The following is a 21679-nucleotide window of genomic DNA, read 5'->3' on the forward strand; positions in this document are numbered from 1 at the left end:
CTGAAGCAGGATTGGATGGAGATAGGAAGCTCATTCCTCATTTTTAATCTCACCTCCAACAGCAGAGAAGTGAGAAGCCCCTGTCCCATCAGCAATAGGAATTCCTCAGCCAAGACCAGTTACACCCTAAACATAGTTTGGGACTTCTGCAAAGGTCTCTTCAGCTAACCCCCGGATTCATTCCACAATGAGCCAAACACTGAAGGTTAAACGTACCAAAACCCCAGGAAACCTCTTTGAACTGATGAAAATGAGTTTCTCAGACTTTTTTTCAGAGAGCAACTTTGGAGTGCAAAAGAGAGCATGTAGTTGAGGGCCAATGTAGAAATTAAGCTTGAGAACTGGGGCTGAGGTGTCACCTCTCCCTCATCCCAGGTCACAGTGATGTAGAGAGCTGGGGCTTGGGGACAATGACATCACATTTCTCATTTCATTTAGAAGCAGTCTTAACCAGACTAATTCCTGTGGCTCTATTGGCAAATAAAGTTCTTTTTTTTTTTTTTATCAAATATGAATCTTTCATCTTGCCTTTCAGCCATTTTTTTTTAAGTTGGGACTATTCTGCTTCCAAATATTCTAGTTCAGTTCCCAAATCATCTTTAAAAAATTTAAGATATATTAAAAGACTAAGGCCGAGCGCAGTGGTTGACGCCTGTAATCCTAGCACTTTGGGAGGCCAAGGTGGGGGGATCACTTGAGGTCAGGAGTTTGAGACCAGCCTGGCCAAAGTGATGAAACCCCACCACTACTAAAAATACAAAAATTAGCTGGGCCTGTGATGGGCACCTGTAATCCCAGCTACTTGGGAGGATGAGGCAGGAGAATTGCTTGAACCTGGGAAGCGGAGGTCGCAGTGAGCCAAGATCACGCCACTGCACTTTAGCCTGGGCAATAGAGCAAGACTGTCTCAGAAAAAAAAAGAGAGACTATCAGATTATGAAACTGAGAATTAAGAATGCAGTGGAAAGAGGCTTTGAAGGGGTGAATTCAAGGAGTAATAGAACACTGCTAATGATAATAATGATAACACTTAACGTGTAAGACATTTACTGTGTTACAGGCACTGTTGTGTCCTACATAATTGTTTTACATGTGTCATTTTATTTAATCCTTTTGATGTTCCATGTAAAGCAGATGCATTTGTTTTTATACCCAATTTAGAGGTAAAGAAATTGAGGCACAGAGAAGTTGAGAATTTTGTCCAAAGTCACACAGTTTACATGTGGCAGATCTAGGGCTTGAACCTAGATAATCTGACTTTAGAGTCTGCCCTGGATTTTACTGTTGTGCTGAAGTGGGAATACATAGGAATGGGAAAAAATGTAGTATTTTGCTATGTTTCTCTTTCACCTCTATCTTCCAAAATCAGGGTAAGGACCACATATTCTGATTAAACGATGGTTCTAATGTTAATTGATCCACCCCATATCACACAGCACATGTGCACCGAACACAGGGTGTTCAAATTCATTTCTTGAACTCATACTATGCCTTTTTTTTTCTCCAGAGCATCCACTTGCACTTAATATGTATCTTGATGTTCTTCTCTAACCTGGAGGGGATACTTTGTCCCTCAAGCGTATGTGAACCCCTCTTAGCAGAATGGGCCTTAGGAGCCAGGGTCACCCTGAGAAGGATCAACAGAACAAAGATGAGGGAGGTGGTGACCTCAGTGTGAGCTCTAGCCTGGAACTGTATGGGGGAGGAAGTAGCAGATGGTAACAGTCTCAGTCTGAAGCTGGTTTGTGCAGGTCTCTACACCACTGAAGCCTCTAGGAGCATGCGTGTACGAATAAAGTCAGGACAAGCACACCCTTAGAGTAGGAATGGAAACCCAGAATGAAACATAGCTTTAGAGTCTGTGTGAGTGGCACAGGCAGCTCCTTGCAGCAAGAAGAAAGCTACTGTCAATGAAACAGAAATTAAAAGAAATTAAAAAATGTGTAAGCAAAAACTCAGTTGTGTGTAAGAAAACCCAATTCCCATTGAGAAAGAGAAAGAGCTGAAGTCAAATAAAAATTAACTGCCTGTTTTTCTGTGGCTAGTGAGACTTATCTTTCCCTTTCCCAGGCATTGTGAAGACCCTGTTTCTCTTTTTTTTTTTTTTAAAAAAAATTCTTTTATTATTATACTTTAAGTTCTAGGGTACATGTGCATAACTTGCAGGTTTGTTACATAGGTATACACGTGCCATGTTGGTGTGCTGTACCCATTAACTTGTCATTTACGTTAGGTATATCTCCTAATCCTATCCCTCCCCCTGTCCCCTCCCCACAATAAGCCCCAATGTGTGATGTTCCCATTCCTGTGTCCAAGTGATCTCATTGTTCAATTCCCACCTATGAGTGAGAACATGCGGTGTTTGGTTATCTGTTCTTGCGATAGTTTGCTGAGAATGATGGTTTCCAGCTGCATCCATGTCTCTACAAAAGACACAAACTCATCCCTTTTTATGGCTGCATAGTATTCCATGGTGTATATATGCCACATTTTCTTAATCCAATCTGTCACTGATGGACATTTGGGTTGATTCCAAGTCTTTGCTATTGTGAATAGTGCTGCAATAAACATACGTGTGCATGTGTCTTTATAGCAGCATGATTTATAATCCTTTGGGTATATACCCAGTAATGGGATGGCTGGGTCATATGGTATTTCTAGTTCTAGATCCTTGAGGAATCGCCACACTGTTTTCCACAATGGTTGAACTAGTTTACAGTCCCACCAACAGTGTAAAAGTGTTCCTATTTCTCCACATCCTCTCCAGCACCTGTTGCTTCCTGATTTTTTAATGATTGCCATTCTAACTGGTATGAGATGGTATCTCATTGTGGTTTTGATTTGCATTTCTCTGATGGCCAGTGATGATGAGCATTTTTTCGTGTGTCTGTTGGCTGTATGAATGTCTTCTTTTGAGAAGTGTCTGTTCATATCCTTTGCCCACTTTTTGATGGGGTTGTTTGTTTTTTTCTTGTAAATTTGTTTGAGTTCTTTGTAGGTTCTGGATATTAGCCCTTTGTCAGATGAGTAGATTGCAAAAATTTTCTCTCATTCTGTAGGTTGCCTGTTCACTCTGATGGTAGTTTCTTTTGCTGTGCAGAAGCTCTTTAGTTTAATTAGATCCCATTTGTGAATTTTGGCTTTTGTTGCCATTGCTTTTGGTGTTTTAGACATGAAGTCCTTGCCCATGCCTATGTCCTGAATGGTATTGCCTAGGTTTTCTTCTAGGGTTTTCATAGTATTAGGTCTAACATTTAAGTCTCTAATCCATCTTGAATTAATTTTTGTATAAGGAGTAAGGAAAGGATCTAGTTTCAGCTTACTACTTATGGCTAGCCAATTTTCCCAGCACCATTTATTAAATAGGGAATCCTTTCCCCATTTCTTGTTTTTCTCAGGTTTGTCAAAGATCAGATGGCTGTAGATGTGTGGTATTATTTCTGAGGGCTCTGTTCTGTTCCATTGGTCTATATCTCTGTTTTGGTACCAGTACCATGCTGTTTTGGTTACTGTAGCCTTGTAGTATAGTTTGAAGTCAGGTAGCATGATGCCTCCAGTTTTGTTCTTTTGGCTTGGGATTGTCTTGGCAATGCGGGCTCTTTTTTGGTTCCCTATGAACTTTAAAGCAGTTTTTTCCAATTCTGTGAAGAAGCTCATTAGTGGCTTAATGGGGATAGCATTGAATCTATAAATTACCTTGGGCTCTATGGCCATTTTCACAATATTGATTCTTCCTATCCATGAGCATGGTATGTTCTTCCATTTGTTTGTGTCCTCTTTTATTTCACTGAGCAGTGGTTTGTAGTTCTCCTTGAAGAAGTCCTTTACATCCCTTGTAAGTTGGATTCATAGGTATTTTATTCTCTTTGAAGCTACTGTGAATGGGAGTTCATTCATGATTTGGCTCTCTGTTTGTCTGTTACTGGTGTATAAGAATGCTTGTGATTTTTGCACATTGATTTTGTATCCTGAGACTTTGCTGAAGTTGCTTATCAGCTTAAGGAGATTTTGGGCTGAGGCAATGGGGTTTTCTAAATATATAATCATGTCATCTGCAAACAGGGACAATTTGACTTCTTCTTTTCCTAACTGAATACCCTTTATTTCTTTCTCTTGCCTGATTACCCTAGCCAGAACTTCCAAGACACTGTTTCTCTAGCTCTGCAGCTGCAAGGACACTAGGCAAGTAAATTCAAGTCGTAGAACATGGTTTTTCTTGAAAAGTAAGAAATGATGTAATGCATGTCTCGAGTGAATAACTGTTTTTGTTTTTTGCCTCTGTAATATGCTTCCCCCTGCACAGATCTCCCCCCGCCCCACAAAATGCTTAAAAGGTAACTGGACTCTTTGTTCGGGACTCCGTCTTTTTGTATGTTGATCTGACTGGGCCGGTGCACCTAAATAATAAAAAGTATCCTCCTCAACCCCTTGGTTTCTCTGATTCCTAAATTATCCAGCTGCATCAAGAGAGGAACAAGGTTAAGAATCTGGGAGAAGAAACAATCTCAGAGTAGCATTCAGAAAATCTGGTTCCTAGCCCCAGATCTATGTAAACTTTTCCTTTTTACACATGGGTTTCCTGATCCTAGAAAGAAGCACAAGGTAGTATAACATCTCTGCAGTAGCATCACCCCCAAAAAGATGCTCCAGAACTCTTAGCCACACCCAGCTCAGAGCCAGGCCAGTGCATGGAAACTCAGGAACAATAGAGATGCCACTTTACTTCTCCCTCTGCATGTCCTTTGCTAAACTCTCTAATTGCAGAAGAAGCTGAGCTGGTGTGGCCAGGATATGAGGCTAGGGGCTGGGAATACGAGAGAGCAGAACATGCAGGTGGCAGATGAGAAGGGTGTGGCTATTCCTTCCAAGAACAAGATACAGGGCAGAGGCTGAGGTTGGGGGTGGGTAGGGGTGCAAAGGGGTCCTCAACTTCCTCTTCCTACCCTTTATGTAGCTTATGGGAGGAAATGGAAAGAGAAATTGTTGTGGACATGGATGATCTGGGGGAGATGCCTTTGAAACTTGTCCAAGGGGAAGTGTCCTAGTAAAAGCCCATAACTTGAGTACAAGAATTTCTTGTGTTTCTTAAGTGTCTTCTTAAGGTACGTGTTGTGTGTGCCCTGTGGTTTTGGGAGAGACGTTCCTAGATCCTGAGAGAGTTGACACCCTTCTTGCATTGTAAAGACTGGGCCTGCCTTTGGTAAGTTGGGCCCTGGAAGGGTGTTCCTAGAGTCCAGAGAAGCCGTTAGGGCCCCACTGTGAGGGGGGCAGGGTCAAGCTCTGCAACTTGACAAAGCCTCATTCTTCAGAAGGAAGTTCTGGCTCCTAAGCCAATATGACTCCCATGTGAGAAACTGTGGTCTGCTTTTTTTTTTTTCTTTCAAGATGGAGTCTTGCTCTGTCACCCAGGCGGGGGTGCAATGGTGCGATCTTGGCTCACTGCAACCATCGCCTCCTGGGTTCAAGCGATTCTCCTGCCTCAGCCTCCTGAGTTGCTGGGATTACAGGTGCACGCCACCCCACCCGACTAATTTCTTGTGTGTGTATTTTTAGTAGAGAAGGGTTTCACCACGTTGGTCAGGCTGGTCTCGAACTCCCGACCTCATGATCCGCCTGCCTTGGCCTCCCAAAGTGCTGGGATTACAGGCGTGAGCTGCTGCACCTGGCCTGGTCTGCTTTATTGCCTGTCTCTACTCTGCAGGAGACAGGGTGTGGGGATGTGAGAGAAGCTCCAGGAGGCATTGCTGCCAAGGGGGCTGCATGGGAAGCTTGAGATCTCACACAGGACCAGACATTTTAGCAGAGACTAAATGTCTCTACTCACCTGCCCCAGGTTCCTCAGTCTCCAGGACAGGTTAGAATATCATATTCTATCTCTCACGAAGTTCCAGGAGACAACTCTGGTCCTCAAGTGGAGCATGGAAAGCCCACCCTACCTTAGAGCTTTCTTTCAGGCTATTTGTCCACTTAAATCCAGGTAAACAAATTGTTTCCTTGTCTCCCCCTGTTACCACTTTCACTGGACCGTCAGTTGCACTGTCACTGTGGTATCTAATCCCAGTCCCTTCCACTGCAGCCCAGCCCTGATTCTCTTCTATGTCCTTAGTGGACCTCAGATTTTCTCAGACCGAGTTCCATGGAACCAATATATTTTTTTCTTTTCTTTTTTAACTTTTAAAGTTCAGGGGTGCAAGTGTAAGTTTGTTACATAGGTAAACTTGTGTCATGGGCTTTTGTTGTACAGATTATTTCATCACCCAGGTATTAAGCCTAGTATCCATTAGTTATTTTTCCTGATCCCTCCCTCCTCCCACCCTCTACCCTCTAAAAGGCCCCAGTGTGGGGAACCCAGCATATCTTCTCATGGAAAAAGGATGGAGGAAAGAAGAACCACAAAGTTGAGTCAAGGGATAATCATACTGGTTATAGAACCAATTAAGTTTCATCAACCAGATGCCTAGAGCTCTTGTGGACCAGAGTTGGAGAAAGAGGTGTCAGAAGCCATGAGCAGATGGAAAAATGTACTAGACAGACTGGGAGGAATGAAATGTTTTGGAAAGTTTGGGGTCTGAGCTTAAAAAGTGGCTTCTGGAAATGGATCATGAAACAGGAACGTTGAGCATCTGTCAGTGAATGGAGTAGAAAATAGCCATTCTATTAATACGTTTCCTTCTTTCTGGCTTACATATTTCCTAGGGTGGAGAAAACACAGAGACTGCACTGTAGTTGGAAAGATTCGGTGTAGAGAACATGAATTCCTTCCTCTGGCACAAGTGATTAGTAAAAACATACCCCAATGTCTGCTTGTGCCTGGGTTGATGAGGGGACATTATATCCAGAGGAAAGGGCTGTTAGAAGAATATGGCCTTTAGTCAGATGAATTTAGATTCAAATCCTAGCTCTTCTGTTCACCAGTTGTGTGACCTGGAGTAAGTTTATTAACCTCTCAGGAACAAAATTCTTTGATCTGTTGTATGGGAATGTAACCAAACACAATAGACTGTTAGGGAATTCATAGTTCACTATATGCTGAATCCTCAGAAAAGTGCCTCACACAAAGAGGGCGTTCAGCAAATGCTTCAGCATCCTAAGCCCTAGCCTCACCCCCACTCATCTAAAATCTTGTACAATTGCTGGTTGCCTCTCACAGGTCCCATTTATATCCTGCAGGGACATAGCCAGACGGAAGTAGGAGATGGGACTGGATCCGGCACTGCTGGCTTTCAATCAGAACTTGCTGATCTCTGGGTCTGGGTCCTTTGTCCTGCTGGGGATGCCAGGACTGGAGGCTCTGCATGCCTGGCTCTGTGCCTGTGTGCCTGCTCTACATGGCAGCTTTGCTAGGGAATGCCCTTCTACTGGGGCTGGTGGTTGCTGGCAAGGCACTCTGGGCACCCATGTACCAGCTGCTGTGGCTTCTGGCAGCTGATGATTTGGTTCTGGCCACATCCACAGTGCCCAAAGCTCTGACGGTACTTTGGGGCTTGTCCAGTGAGATCTCATCTGGAGCTTGTTTGGCTCAACTCTTTGTTGCCCATGTGGCAATCATTGCCACATTGCTGAGTCCTCAGTGCTGCTGGCCATGACCGTAGACTGCCAGCCTTTGCTCTATGGGGCGTTGCTGGCCCAGCATGTGGTAGGTCTAGTAGCTCTGGCTACCATGACCCGTGATGTCTGTGTCATGGTACACCCTATGATCCTGCTAGAGAAACTGCCTTACTGTGGGCAGTGGGCCCTGCCTCACACCTACTGTGAACACATGGGTGTGTCTCGCCTGGCATGTGGAGATATGTGCCCCATGATCTGGTATGGACTGGTCACCACACTGCTCTCCCCAGCGCTGGTCATAGGGCTCATAGGTGCTTCCTATGCCCTCATTCTCCATGCGGTCTGCTGTCTGCCATCTGCCATCCCACGGTGCCTGCCACAAGGCTCTGAGTAACCGCAGGGCCCATGCTAGTGTCATTGGTCTCTTCTACACATCTGCCCTCTTCTCCTTCCTTGCTCACTGTTTTGGGTCTCACACAGTGCCCAGCCATATTCACATCCAATGGCTAACCTCTACGCAATGGTGTCCCCGGCTCTCAATCCTGTGGTCTATGGAGTGCAGATTCAGCAGATCGCTCAGAGGCTCAGGCACTTGCTTCAATTTTTCTGGGCAGGAGCAGTGAAGAAGGTTGGCCCTGAGAGGGCCTCCCTACAGGAATAAATGTGATCCCTATTTTCTTCAGCGTGCATACCCAGATGACCAAGTGATGCTACAGGACCCATCTGGGTAGAGCTCTGACTAAAACGTCTCCATTGTCTGTTGTCAGGTGGCCCTATGCTCACTCCAGCCCTATTTTATCACCCATTATGTAGGCGAAATACACTGAACTGACCTGTCTCTGTCCAGCTCTACAGTACCCAGTCTATTCCTGGTATTTCTAAGTCTGTATTGATCTCCATAGAGGGATTACACACATATAGAAATAGTTGGTCCCAGACTGTGACAGACTAGGTGGTCTAGGACACGTCCTGTGGACTAGGAGCTTATCTTTTCTCCATCAGTTTATCCAGCCAAAACCAGATTAATGAAACATGTCTCTGAGTTGGGCCCCTTGTACAATGTCTGACACTAAGCAGGAACTCTGTTTGCTAAGGGGATGAAGACAGGAGGAGCCGGGGAAATGGCGTTATGTGAATAAAATAGAACACAGCTCTGGAAATGGACATGGTTTCTGACCTGGGTGATTAATAACTAGAGCTTAGAAGACCTGTTGCTTTGGATGGGAAGAGCGTGCACAATACTGTAGCTTCCTCACTAAGCTCTTTCCCTACCTTACTCAGATACTAAGGCTACTCTTGTGTTTTCAACTTGTGCTAATGGCTGTTTGCAGATGGCAAAATATGGGGACAACTCCAGCAGCAGCTGTCATGCTTCATGCTCTATCTTCATGCTCTTTCATTTTTCCTTTCCTACATTCCTTCTTCCATAAGATGCCTTAGTTCTACTGTCACTCATCTGGATATTAATCCCAGACAGGTTTCCTGCTTCATGCAGCTTAGGTTTCCCAACCTATTCTTCTCTTATCTTCCTTACCTCTGTGCTCCTCTGGATCCTATGGCTACAGCAAGGCCAGGCTAGAGAAGCTAATGAAGAATGGATCTCTGGCCTTGAGCATGGAGTGAGAGAGTGAGAATCTGTAAAGTAAGATAAGGATATGACCTCTCCGCAAGGTTTGTCCAACAAAGCTCTGGGCATGTCTTCGTGGAGTCATACATCCACACAACTTCTCAAATCTTTTCTCAGAAGGGAAGTCGCAGTTTCATATACTTTTCTCTACTAGGTATATACCAGGGCAAGGATTCCAAAGGATGCGATGAGTAAGCAGAGGAACTTTATACTACGCAGCCACATAATCTAAAGTTAAGGGTCTGTGAAAAGTAAAGAAACAATAAAGGATAGAGGTAGTAGAGCTACAGAGTCAAAATTCCTCAATGGAAAAATGGGGCAACACACCCTTCATAAGAAATCTGACATTTTCCTAGGCACTTGGGCGAATGTGAGAGTCCCCACTGTCTGAGAAATACTCAAGAGAGATAGCAGAAGAAAAGAGAATAATTTTGGGTGGCTGGCACTAAGAGCACTGAGTTTTGTGACTCCTTGTCCAGGCCTCAGCAACTATGCTCTTCCTTCTCTATAGGGATAATGGCAGTTCAGAGGCCAGAACACTTGAGGCTCCACAGCATCCTGTGGCAGGTTAGGAAATATTGGGAAGGAGCTTTCTTGAGGGACAGACAGTAGAGGCAGCTGGCATTAAGACCAGAGGAACTGGGGGAAGCATTTGAATAGTGGAATGGATGTAAAAGTTTACAGTACCTGGCATAGTGCAGGAGGCAAACTCGTAGGGGTGAAGGAAGATATATAACAGAGCAGTTCAGTACAGTATTGCTGAAGCGATCCCCCCAGATATACACTTTGGCCCTCATCCAAGTGTACCCAGTTAAGTAAATGCTTCTGTTATTGAGATTGAACAGGTAGGATTGGATTTCCTTCTTGAGTCTTCCCTTTCTCAAAGTTGAGGGAAACATCATAATCCTTCCTGCAAAGGGACCATCCCAAGGCCCCCGCAGGATGTCTCAGGTTTGCCTTAATCTGTTTAGACAAGAGGGCCCAGCAGGGTGAAGGAAGATCTAAGCCTAGGGATGGATGCAGAAGATGCTGTTTGTCATAATAAACTCACTACCACCATGTTTAGAGGCACCAGTCTGTCTCAACCTTCTTCTCTACCTTTCCATACCCTCTTCACACCTCCTTCATCTTCTCGGCCCTTTCAAATGTCAAAATATATACCCCCTCCTACTGAAACTATTTACTTAGACTAGAAATAAAAGCCTAGGGGAGCCCCAAGTACTTAATGCACTCCTGTAGTTGATGCAAGATGCAGCTTGTTATAGCTCTTCTGACCACTCCACAGCTGCTGCCCTTGGTGCTCCCAGGAGAGTCTCAGGTACAGGCAGAGGGTGGAGGGATGACAGCAGTAGGTGGAGATTGTTTTGTGCTTTGGGCTGGCTTCCTTCACCACTCTGATTCTGTTCAAGAACCTCCAGGTTCTGGGAGAAAGTGAGGGTAGACAGAAATAGGGAGGAAGAAAAGAAAGATGGGACACCCTGCATGTTCTGATTTTCCCTTTGCTTGTATGTATGGGCATAGGGTGAGTGAGGAAAGACAAAGGTGAAAGCAATAGAGGAAGGAACTCTCGGCTGTATGCCCTGCTCAGTTATGAGGCCCTGTTTTCTGCAAAAATCTGCCACCTTCTTCCTGTGCTCAGCATGCAGGAACTCAGGGTGGCTATAAAAGGCTATGCAATCTTTATTTTATTATCTTTCAAAAGCTAAACTATTGGGCTGGAGCTGCAGGCTGAAGTCATAACCAGATTAAGCTATAGTGCCAAAGCCATAAAAGCTATGAGTGAGACATCTCAGAGAAGGACAGGGGCCACAGACATTTTAATTCAAAAAGATTTTGTTAGGAAACCTCAGTGGGTGTTGCATGCACATTAAAAAAAATTGGGAAGGAGTCTTGGTTGAATCTAGTGCTGGTTTATTCAGCTCCAAAATGGGACTAAGGGATGGATTTAGAGAAATATAACTAATATAAAGACTCTTACTAGAGGCAGGCCAGGCACTGTTCTAAGTACTTTACAAATATTCTATCATCTATCTATCTATCTATCTATCTATCTATCTATCTATCTATCTATCAATCATCCCTTTAGCTCTATCTATAATTCTTAAAACAATAAAATAAATTCCACACTTTGCCCCATTATACATATTAAGACAATGGGGGCACAGATAAATTAAATAATTTGCCCAGTGTCCCAGAGTCAGGATTAGAACTCAGGAAATATGGCTATGGGATCAGTGGGTTTGGGTTCTGAGTATGGAAGTAATATGATAGGCATATGCCAGAGGAGAAGAGACCAAATTATGCATCTCTCTAGAAAATTTCCCTCTCTCTCTATCTAGCTGAGGCAAGGGAGCTGCCTCCCAGCCTTACCCTTTTGTCCTGTGCTGCATACCCACCCCAACATAATTTGGATCTCTGCCACTTCCTTAGGTGTCAGAGCATAGGATCTAAAACATAGATGGGACCTGGGGGCAGCTTGAAGCATTGTCACTTATTAGTCATGTAACTTAGCAAGATATTTAGACTCTCAGAACCTCATGGTTTTCAACTATAAAATGTGGATTACAATTCACCCTCTGTTATGTCTTGTGAATGCTCAACATCCATTCAGAATGATGCATTATGGTATTGTTACTGTTCCTTTGATGATTTGCAAGTCTGTCCCTGCTGTCTTCAATACAAGGTAAAGTTGTAGGCATCTGTCAGATCTCTAGAATGGGGATTCTGTAGACAACTGAGGCTTCCTAAGCCTATCCCCTAACACATCTCTGCAGACCAGTTTTGCTCTCTCCCACAGGGCTTTGAAGAAAAATCAGCTTCCAGCAATGTGAACTGCAGCCAGATCCAGCCAGTGCATGAGGTAGGGTGAGGTAGGCCCCACCAATAGGTTCTGGAAGGGACCTGCAGCTTCAATTCTGGGAAATCAAGGGAAGCATAACTCAATCCCCTAACAAAGGAATGCACGAACAGACAGTCAAGAAGAAACCCCTGTGCAGAGGTAATGCTTCTCTGGCACTCCAAAGTAGGCTCAGCCTCTTCTCCTGCTTCATGTTTGTAAACAGCCCAGGTTGACCCAACATGCTTCGTTATGTTTAGTGTGCCTATGGCCATGCTTTGCAGCTGGTGAGAAGTGTGTCAAGCTCTGTGGATGAAGGAGACACATGCCATTGTGTGGTTCACGTACCCAACAACCCTATCCCCCTGGAGCAGCTGGAATAGCTACAAAGTAGAGTTCAGGAGCTCATTTGCAAGTATGAGCAGAAGCTGTCTAGAGAGAGCACTTGATCGCTGGGCTGGGGCTGGGGCTGGGAGTTATCCAAGTGTAGTCTCCAATAGACACGGCATTGAGAGGAGTCCTGGAAGTAGAAAATGTTTGAAGGAAGTGGCACAGCCCTCATCTTTGAGATGAATCTTTAGAATGAAGGGGAAATTCTGTACTATCTTTGGGATCTCCAGTGATAGTAACAGACTATAGAGAGGCTTGTGTAGGGGGTGCCTCCCATAGTAATGGATGAATTAATGGGTATGGACCCATTGGAAGATGAAAATAGGGCAATTTTGGTCTGGGAGGATGCAGCTGAATGGGAGGAGCCACAGGTGTTGACATTTGGGGCAACTTCCTGTTCATCCCCTGCATGCCCAGGTCAGTGAGTATGCACACACCATTGAAGATAAAGACAATGAGGTTCTGGAAATGAGTCACATGCCGGAGTCCTGGAATCCCAGTGCCCTTGCTTTTCCCTATAAGAACCCAGCCTTCAACCTGCTGCACCTGGAACTGGAGGGAGCACAGAAGTTGGTGACTCAACTTATGGCCATTGGAGGCATTATTGAGGCAGCGGACCTTCTCCACTGACTCCAGAGCCAGGTATACAGATAGATTAAAGAATACCCCTCCCTAGGCCGGGTGCGGTGGCTCACGCCTGTAATTCCAGCACTTTGGGAGGCTGATGTGGGCAGATCACCTGAGGTCAAGAGTTCGAGACCAGCCTGGCCAACATGGTGAAATCCCATCTCTACTAAAAATACAAAAATTAGCCAGTTGTGGTGGTGGACACCTATAATCCCAGCTACTTGTTTTGAAGCAAGAGAATAGCTTGAACCCAGGAGATGGAGGTTGCAGTGAGCTGAGATTGCGTCACTGCACTGCAGCCTGGGTGACAGAGCAAGACTCTACCTCAAAAAAAAAAAAAAAAAAAAAAATCCCTCCCTGTCACAGACTCCTGTCTTCTCTAACCTCACATATTGGACAAATTCTGATATTACTTCTTTCTGAGGACGAAGACTCTGAGCTGAGGAATATGACAGCCAGAGTTCAGTTTTTAAGAACACTCTGCAACCCACTTCTCGGGCATCTCATTTCCACAGGTGACTAACGCCAGTCTCACACTCAAGCTTTTGGCTGACTCTGACCAGAGCAGCTTTGGTGCTCTCCAGCAGGAGGTGGATGTCCTTGAGAGTCAACTAAGTGAATGTGAGAGACAAAAGGAGAAAGAACAGGCCTCCAGACACCTGGACCACCCCTCCCCCCGGGTGAGTGAACAGACTGAATTTCTCAAGGTCTTATCTCTTCAGAGACCAGGTTGGGAGTGCATGTTGGCTATGGTAAACTGAGGGGAGGGAAGAACAATCTTTTTGTTATTGTTGTTTGAGACGGAATCTTGCTCTGTTGCCCAGACTGGAATGCAGTGGCGTAATCTCAGCTCACTGCAACCTCCACCTCCTGGGTTCAAGCGATTCTCCCACCTCAGGCTCCCGAGTAGCTGGGATTACAAGTGCGCACCACCAATCTCGGCTAATTTTTAAATTTTTAGTAGAGACAGGGTATTGCCATGTTGGCCAGGCTGGTCTTGAACTGCTGACCTCAGGTGATCCGCCTGCCTTGGCCTCCCAAAGTGCTGGGATTACAGGTGTGAGCCACTGCACCCAGTCAAAGTACAAATCTTGATAGAGAATAAATCTTTCATTTCCTTGTTTTGTGTGTCACTGAAAAATGCAGACCAAGATTGATATATTCTCATACATGGGCATACGTATACACAGACATATGAACACCCCATAATCAGATATACGTAATAACCTATGTTTATGCAAAATCAACCTGCTGATATGCTTGTATATGCACTCAGGTGCATGGATACACACTCAAACCCACACATGGTTATTGTACTTTCACACTCAGCTACCTGTGGGTTGTGTGCTTTAGACTTCGCTCATATATTGCCTGCTTTTTCCCCTAGCTTCTTGTGCCCATGGAGGCCTCCAGGAAGTTAGCAAACCCCTTGTGGTTCAGCTCAATTGGAGAGGCTTCTCATACAAGGCAGGTGCCTAGGGCTGAGACTCAGTACCCAATCCAGCCTCTTCCCTTTACTGGATGGCTCCTCTACGCACAAATGGCAGGTGAGCCCTGAGTGAGTGACTTCTGTTCTGCAATCAGATTACTTCCAAATGTCCCCTACCTGTACCCAAACAGGTTTCTTTATAGCCCCAAGCCAGCTTCTTCTCTCTATTTTAAGTATGCCCCAAAGCAAACCTGGCCTAGGCCTAACAGGTCACCTCCTAACGCTTTTCTCGTGAGACAAGCATGACCCAGACTGCCCTGAGCTTCCTTCACAAATCCACTGTCTAAAAATTTTAATCCCATAGTAACTCAAAGATGGTTCTACTTCTACTCTGATTCTATGTAAAGGACAAACTCTTCTACACCTGGGCCTCAAAATTCTAACTTCCTGCTTAGAAGTTCAGAGCATGTCTCTGGCCAAGCTTGAGACTTGGAATTAGGCCAATCTGTATTTGAGACTGAATACTGCCATTTAAACTAAGTGACCTTGGGAAAATGAATTAACATCTCAGAGCCCTTCTTAGCCATATGTAAAATTGGGATAATTATACATATATGAGAAGATCACATGAGATTACATAGAAAAGTATGTAAAACATAGGTGCTGATATGTATTTATTAGATGAAAGAATGGCTAAAAGAGTCAATAAATAGATGAGTAAGACCCTCAATACATTGTCAGCCTTGCTAGGGAGGTAGGCCCAATACACAGAATGTTAAAAGTCAGTGTGTGTGAAAATGTAATATAGACCTGTTGTGAGAAAGAGACATGAATATAGGTTAAACCAGTCATTGAAGAGCCCTAGTTGAAGCTCAACTCAAAAAGATTAATGTTACTGAAAATTAGTGTTACTGAAAATAATGTTCCCCAATTTCTATGCTTATATAAAATGTATAGGCTATACTTTGTAGCATATAACTCAAATATGCTACACTTTGCAGCATATAAAATATGTTTACATGCCTTGGAACCCTCTCAAAATCTACGGGTAATCAGGACTTACAGAACAATGTTAAGAGATAAGATTACTCATAACTCAGAGATAATTTAAGGAACTTTCCAATGTGACCTCATGAGAACAAATCTCCCTGAATCCAGCTCCAGAAATATGTCCTGTTACAGGACCCTTGCATCTCAAGGACAGGTGGAAGGCGGTGGAGTGTAGATACAGAAGAATCTCCATAAGGAAGAAAAAATAATAGCTACCATTTTTTGATAGCTCATTGGAACAAATGCTCTACTAATTGTTTTCTTTGCTTTATTTTGGACAGTACTAACAGTCAATAAAGTAGCCTGTTATTTTTGTTTACAGTTTTTACTTATAAGCTGTGTGACCTTGAGCAAATGACTCAACATTTCTAAGACCTAGTCTCTTCATCTGTAAGGATAAAACCTACTATGCAGTGCTGTTATTATAATTAAATAAGATTATGCATATATAGTGTCTAATAGGCACTGTAGCTATTGGTGTTTTATTATTACTGTTACTTTTAAAAATAGTTGTTTAGTTTGTCATGGTTGAGTAAGTAAAAGATGAACTAAAGTCAATTGTTTGATAGCAAAGCCCCTGCTCTTGATCAGCAAACCAATCTGCCCATTTTTATAGCCCTTTGTTACCTTAGTTATTGTGGTCACCCAATAATTCCAAATGCAGGGCTTGGCCTAGGTACTTTGACTACTATCAGCTGTACAAATCCTATAATGACCTTGTGCTGCTGAAAAACTATGGAGAGAGGAAGATGGGCTATGGTGATGGCAGTGGAAACGTTGTGTATAAGAACTTTATGTACTTTAACTACTATGGCACAAGCAACATGACCAAGATGGACCTTTCCTCCAACACCCTGGTGCTGCGGCATCCGCTGCCTGGTGCCACCTATAACAATCACTTTTCCTGTGCTGGTGTGCCCTGGAAAGACTTAGATTTTGTTGGTGATAAGAAGGGGCCGTGGGTTCTTTATGCCACTGAGGAGAGCAAGGGCAACCTGGTTGTGAGTCGTCTCAACACTAGCACCCTAGAAGTGGAGAAAACCTGGTGCACTAGCCAGTACAAGCCAGCCCTGTCAGGGGCCTTCATGGTCTGTGGGGTGCTCTATGCCTTATGCTCACTGAGCACCCACAAAAAGGAGATCTTCTATGCTTTTGACACCACCACCGGGCAGGAGCGTTGCCTCAGCATCCTGTTGGAAAGATGCTGGAAAAGCTGCAGGGCATCTACTACCGCCCCTCAGACCACAAGCTCTACGTCTTCAATGATGGTTACCTGATAAATTATGACTTCACCTTCCTGAAGAGAAGGCTACCAAGACCATCCACCAAGAGGCCCTCTGGGGTTCATGCTCCACCAAAACCTGTCAAACCTAACAAGGCTTCCAGACCCTGAGACCCCAGGGCTGGGCAGAGCATTAGTAGAAGTGTGCCCTCTTCCTTACCTCCAGGAGGACCACATCCCAAAGTGGTCATTGGTCCTAATGATTGGAAGACACTGATTATATCTAGTGAGTCCTTTATGTAATTAATATCTCAATCAGCATATTAAGGTTCCCTTTAATAATGGTCTAGGTGGATTTGATAGGGAAAAAGTAATATACTAATATTTAGTAAAATATTAGCTAAGAAAATGGTACCCTCTCTTTCTGATGCTTTGGCATCTCATATTCCTTTTGGAGAATCATAAATCCAGCTTCTGGAACTCAAGAGTTCTGTGATCTAGAATTGTCGGTTTCAGGTTGGGAACATCCGATTCCAGTGCAGAAGCTGTAGGGTAGCTGGTCATTAGAGTAGGATATGAAAGTTCCCTTTCTTATCTCTACCTTCCTGTGAGGCCCCTGGGGAGAAAATATATATATGTGTATATATACATACATGTATACATGCAGTATATACCTTTATATATACACATACACATATATAAAGGTATATATGTGTATGTGTATATATAAAGGTATATACTGCATGTATACATACACACAGTATCACACAGAAACACACGTCCCACATTTAAAAATATGGTTTTTATTTACTTTTTTGTTTTCTTACTAGTTCCATCCAGAGAACTTTGTCCCTGTTTTCTGGAAAATTGTTTTATTTTATTGTAAAGACCTGGACCCCGAAATATGTCCTCGTTCCCCAGCTGGCCCAGGGTGACTGCGAGGATAGACTTGACATCACAATATCCCTTTTCTGAGGATTCATGCCCTTGGAGGGTGGGGTAGGAGGAGGGGTAACTCTAGGAGAAGTCATCACCACTTTGTCCACCATGGGTGAAGTATGAATCAGTAGCCATGCCAGGCCTCAGCTGGGCCACATCTGGAGAACTGGGGTGAGGGCACAACATCGCAAAATACCTGGCCCTAGCCTGGTCACTCATCCCTTTTTGGGCAACAAGGAAACTATCCTGTGGCATGAGAACACAATACCTGAGACAAAGGCCAGCAGAAATATTTGCCTGCCCCTACCCTTTCTGCCCCAGCTTCCACCTGCACCCCATCTGCCCGCCCACTAAAGCACATGTCGCATGCCATCTCTCGAACATCCAGGATGTCCCAGAGTGGATGTCCTTCAGGTCTTTCGGCAGACAAAAATATCCCTTCAAGTGCTACTCAAGTGATAGTGAAGACTGCAGGCAACCAGAAAGACTTTATGGTAGCTGATGACATCTCGGTGAGGCAGTTCAAGGAGATGCTATTGGCTCACTTCCAATGCCAAATGGACCAACTAGTGCTGGTCTTCATGGGCCGCCTTCTCAAAGACCATGACACACTGAGCCAGAGGGGCATCATGGATGGCCACACCATCTACCTGGTCATCATGTCCAAGCATGGCTCCAGATCTCTAGCCCATTCCTTCCAGGATCTGCCAACGAATGATCCCTGCCACTGGGACAGAAACACCAAAGGAAACAGCAGCGGGGTGCACCAACCAACTGGTATGAATCAAGCTCCAGTAGAATTGGCCCACTTTGTGGGGCCTGATGCACCCAAAGTGCATACCCAGAACTTGGAAGTGAGCCATCCAGAGCACAAAGCACAGGTGCTGGAGAATCCTAGCATCCAGCGGCTTCTGTCCAACATGGAGTTCATGCGGCAGTTCATCTCAGAACATTTAGACACTCAACAATTGATGCAGCAGAACCCAGAAGTTTCCCACCTTCTTGACAATTCTGAGATCCTATGGCAGACTCTGGAGTTGGCCAGGAACCTTGCTATGATCCAAGAGATAATGCAGATCCAACAACCTTCACAAAACCTTGAGTATCCACTGAACCCACAGCTGTATCTGGGCTTAGAGACAATGCCAGGTGGGAATAATGCCCTGGGTCAGAACTGTGCTGACATTAATGATCAAATGCTGAACAGTATGCAAGATCCTTTTGGAGGAAACCCTTTCACAGCTCTCCTGGCAGGACAAGTGCTGGAACAAGTCCAGTCTTCACCTCCACCTTCACCACCATCCCAGGAATGACAAGACCAGCTCCACAGCATCCTGCAACCCGAGTCATCTATAATAGCTCTGGTGGTTTATCTTCAAACACCTCAGCCAGTGACACCCCTAACAAGGTCAACCACACTTCCAAGGCCAACACTGCTATGATTTCCACCAAAGGCCAGAGCCATGTCTGTGCCACTCGGCAGCCAGCTGGGATACCAGCCTTACCTAGCATAGAGCTTACCCAGCAGCTTCAAGAAGAATACAAGGATGCCACTGTTTCTCTAAGTAGCTCCAGACAGATATTAGAGGGTGATCTCCAGCTGTCAGATGAACAGACCAGCTCCCAGATCACAGGAGGCATGATGCAGTCGCTTATGAACACCCCCTACCTGGCAGCTCAGATTATGTTGTTCATGAGCATGCCTCAGCTGAGTGAACAGTGGAGGCAGCAGCTGCCCACATTCCTGCAGCAGACACAGATTTCTCATCTGCTTATTGCTTTAGCCAACCCTAAAGCATTCCAAGCAATATTGCAGATTGAGCAGGGCCTCCGGCTGCTGGCCACAGAGGCTCCAGTTCTTCTGCCTTGGGTTGCACCTTACCTATGGGGCTTGGGTTGGCTTTCTGGCCCCAGCTGCAGCTATCCTGACACAGTGCTCTGTTCCTGGAATGTTTCGGATATACCCGAGCCTAAGGGACCTGAGTGCTGCCACGAACCTGGAACAGTCCTGTAGAGGCTATAATCCCCAGATGGGGACCCTTCTCACTCTCTGCAAGCTCCTGAGATTTGTTTTAGCAAACAGATGGAATCTCTCCAGGCCCTAGAAGCTGGGAACCACCATGCCAATCTACAGGCACTCATTGCTACTGAAGGGGACAACAATGCTGCTACCTGCAAGCTCAAGGGATCCCAGAGATTCTAACCACCATGCCTACTTCTTTGCTTGCCACCTGCCTGTTGACCCACCTGACCATCTCATTTGCCTTTTCCACCTCTCCTGATGCTTCCAGCCAAGAGAAGTCCTGGAATAGGAGTTATCAACCAGTGTGTCTTGTACTGAATAATAGATCACTGGCCATGGCTGGAACATCTGTCAACAAAATGGCTACACTCACTTGCCCTGATCTGAGGTTTGGCTTTACTTCTTTTGCAAAAAAAAAAAAAAAAAAAAAAAAAAAAGAAAGAAAGAAAAAAATAACTGTGATATTTTTGTGTCACCTACTATATATACATTAACACATAAACCACATGCACGTATTAATATAGAGGTGACAATAATGTTTTTATCTCTAAAACATGAGCATTTTGAGTGTGGTATATGAAACTTGAGCACAGTATATGAAACTGATTATTTTGAGCATGTCACCTCAGACAGGTGTGTGTATGTACACAAGCTCACGTAGTAAGAAATTCATATACAGAGGCGTATAGAGTCCACATACAAGTACACACAGCCAGGTGCAAACACGGATGCAAATACCTAGAGACACATAAACAGACCCATATGTAGGGAAAACAATCATAACATGCTCAAACAGAAAGGGAAACATTTTACATACATAGGCCTAGATGTTTAGTCATGAAGACTGTCTGAATTTCTCAAACCCAAATTGTTCAAGTTTGAAAGTGGAACAGAAATAATATGTGGGCCAGACTAGGGTGAATTCACATATCAACCAAGTCCAGATGAATAGTTATCATCATTGGAGCCTCTTACTCATTGACATTACCACCATTATAAGATGGTGATGGGTTATCACTACTTTCTCGTTAGCACACAGAGATGCAGCTGCTGCCATCTCCACTATATATCTCAGTCACCACAAATCCAGCCCTCCATGGGGCACAGCACCTTCCAAGAATATCATCTCCTTCGGTATATCTTATGTTTGTAGTTTACATTTTCCGTGGTTGCCCCATTTTTTTCTCTTTCTGCCTCACCTAGAGTATCCCAGCATGGCAGGATAGGCAATTACTTGTGTTTTAATTATTCCATGATTAAATAGTTTAATACACTCTTACCAGAATAATTCAGTGTTGTTTTAGGCATTGAAAAAATAGCAGTGAAAAAAAATAAAGATCCTTTATTTATTGACTTTACTGTCTTTTGTGGAGATACAAGTTATGTTAGGTGGTAAGTGCTGTGAAGAAAAATGAATCAGAACAAGATATTCTACCTAGGGTGATCAGAGAAGGCTTCTCTGAAAAGGTGACATTTGAGCAGAAATCAGAAGTAACTAGGAGAACTGAACATGCAATTCACTGGGAGAAGGATGATCCACGAGCTGTCTGAAAGTAAAAGCCCCAAGGGAGCAGTATTCCTGCTGTGTTTTAAGAGTAACAAGAAGGTGATATAGCTGAAATGGATAAAAAGGAGTGGGGAATGGGAAGGAAGTCAGAGAGATTGTGAAAAGTTTTATAGGTCTGGTGAAAACTTTGGATTTTACTGTGAATGTAATAGTCACTGGTGAGTTTTGAGCAAATAAATCAAATCATTCCATTTATCAGTCTGACTTCACAATGGAGAATGCACTGTGGTAGAGAAGAACCAGGGAAGCAGAGAAACCAGTTAGGAGGCTTTTACAACAGAGAAGTTGAGAAACAGTGGTTTCTTGCACTGGGGTGGGAGCAGGGGAGGTATTGAGAAGTAGATTCTGGACTCTAAAGGGGACCCATCCACAGAGATTTGTGTGCTCAACAAACCCCTTCTGAGCCCCAACATGGCCATCA

General features: G+C 44.3%; 2 protein-coding genes across 3 annotated transcripts in view; both read left to right on the top strand.

Annotated features, from left to right (window-relative positions):
* Positions 1 to 13650, top strand: part of LOC119626625 (uncharacterized) — a 98162-nt gene extending 84512 nt beyond the window's left edge. For both annotated transcript variants that reach the window (XM_038005539.2, XM_073018977.1), the window contains 3 exons: positions 11973 to 12035; positions 12819 to 13043; positions 13544 to 13650. In XM_038005539.2, the coding sequence (XP_037861467.1) occupies positions 11973 to 12035; positions 12819 to 13031 (276 nt within the window). In that variant the 3' untranslated portion in view covers positions 13032 to 13043; positions 13544 to 13650. The remainder of the gene's footprint in view (positions 1 to 11972; positions 12036 to 12818; positions 13044 to 13543) is intronic.
* Positions 13651 to 14479: 829 nt separating this feature from the next.
* UBQLNL (ubiquilin like) lies at positions 14480 to 21349 on the top strand. Its single transcript, XM_008019889.3, is given in 3 exon segments — positions 14480 to 14575; positions 17560 to 18991; positions 18994 to 21349. Coding segments are annotated over 2 exon segments (1653 nt in total). The 5' UTR covers positions 14480 to 14575; positions 17560 to 18027; the 3' UTR covers positions 19683 to 21349.
* The last annotated feature ends 330 nt before the right edge of the window (positions 21350 to 21679 follow it).

Source organism: Chlorocebus sabaeus, chromosome 1 (assembly GCF_047675955.1).
Source record: "Chlorocebus sabaeus isolate Y175 chromosome 1, mChlSab1.0.hap1, whole genome shotgun sequence".
Taxonomy (NCBI): Eukaryota; Metazoa; Chordata; class Mammalia; order Primates; family Cercopithecidae; genus Chlorocebus; species Chlorocebus sabaeus.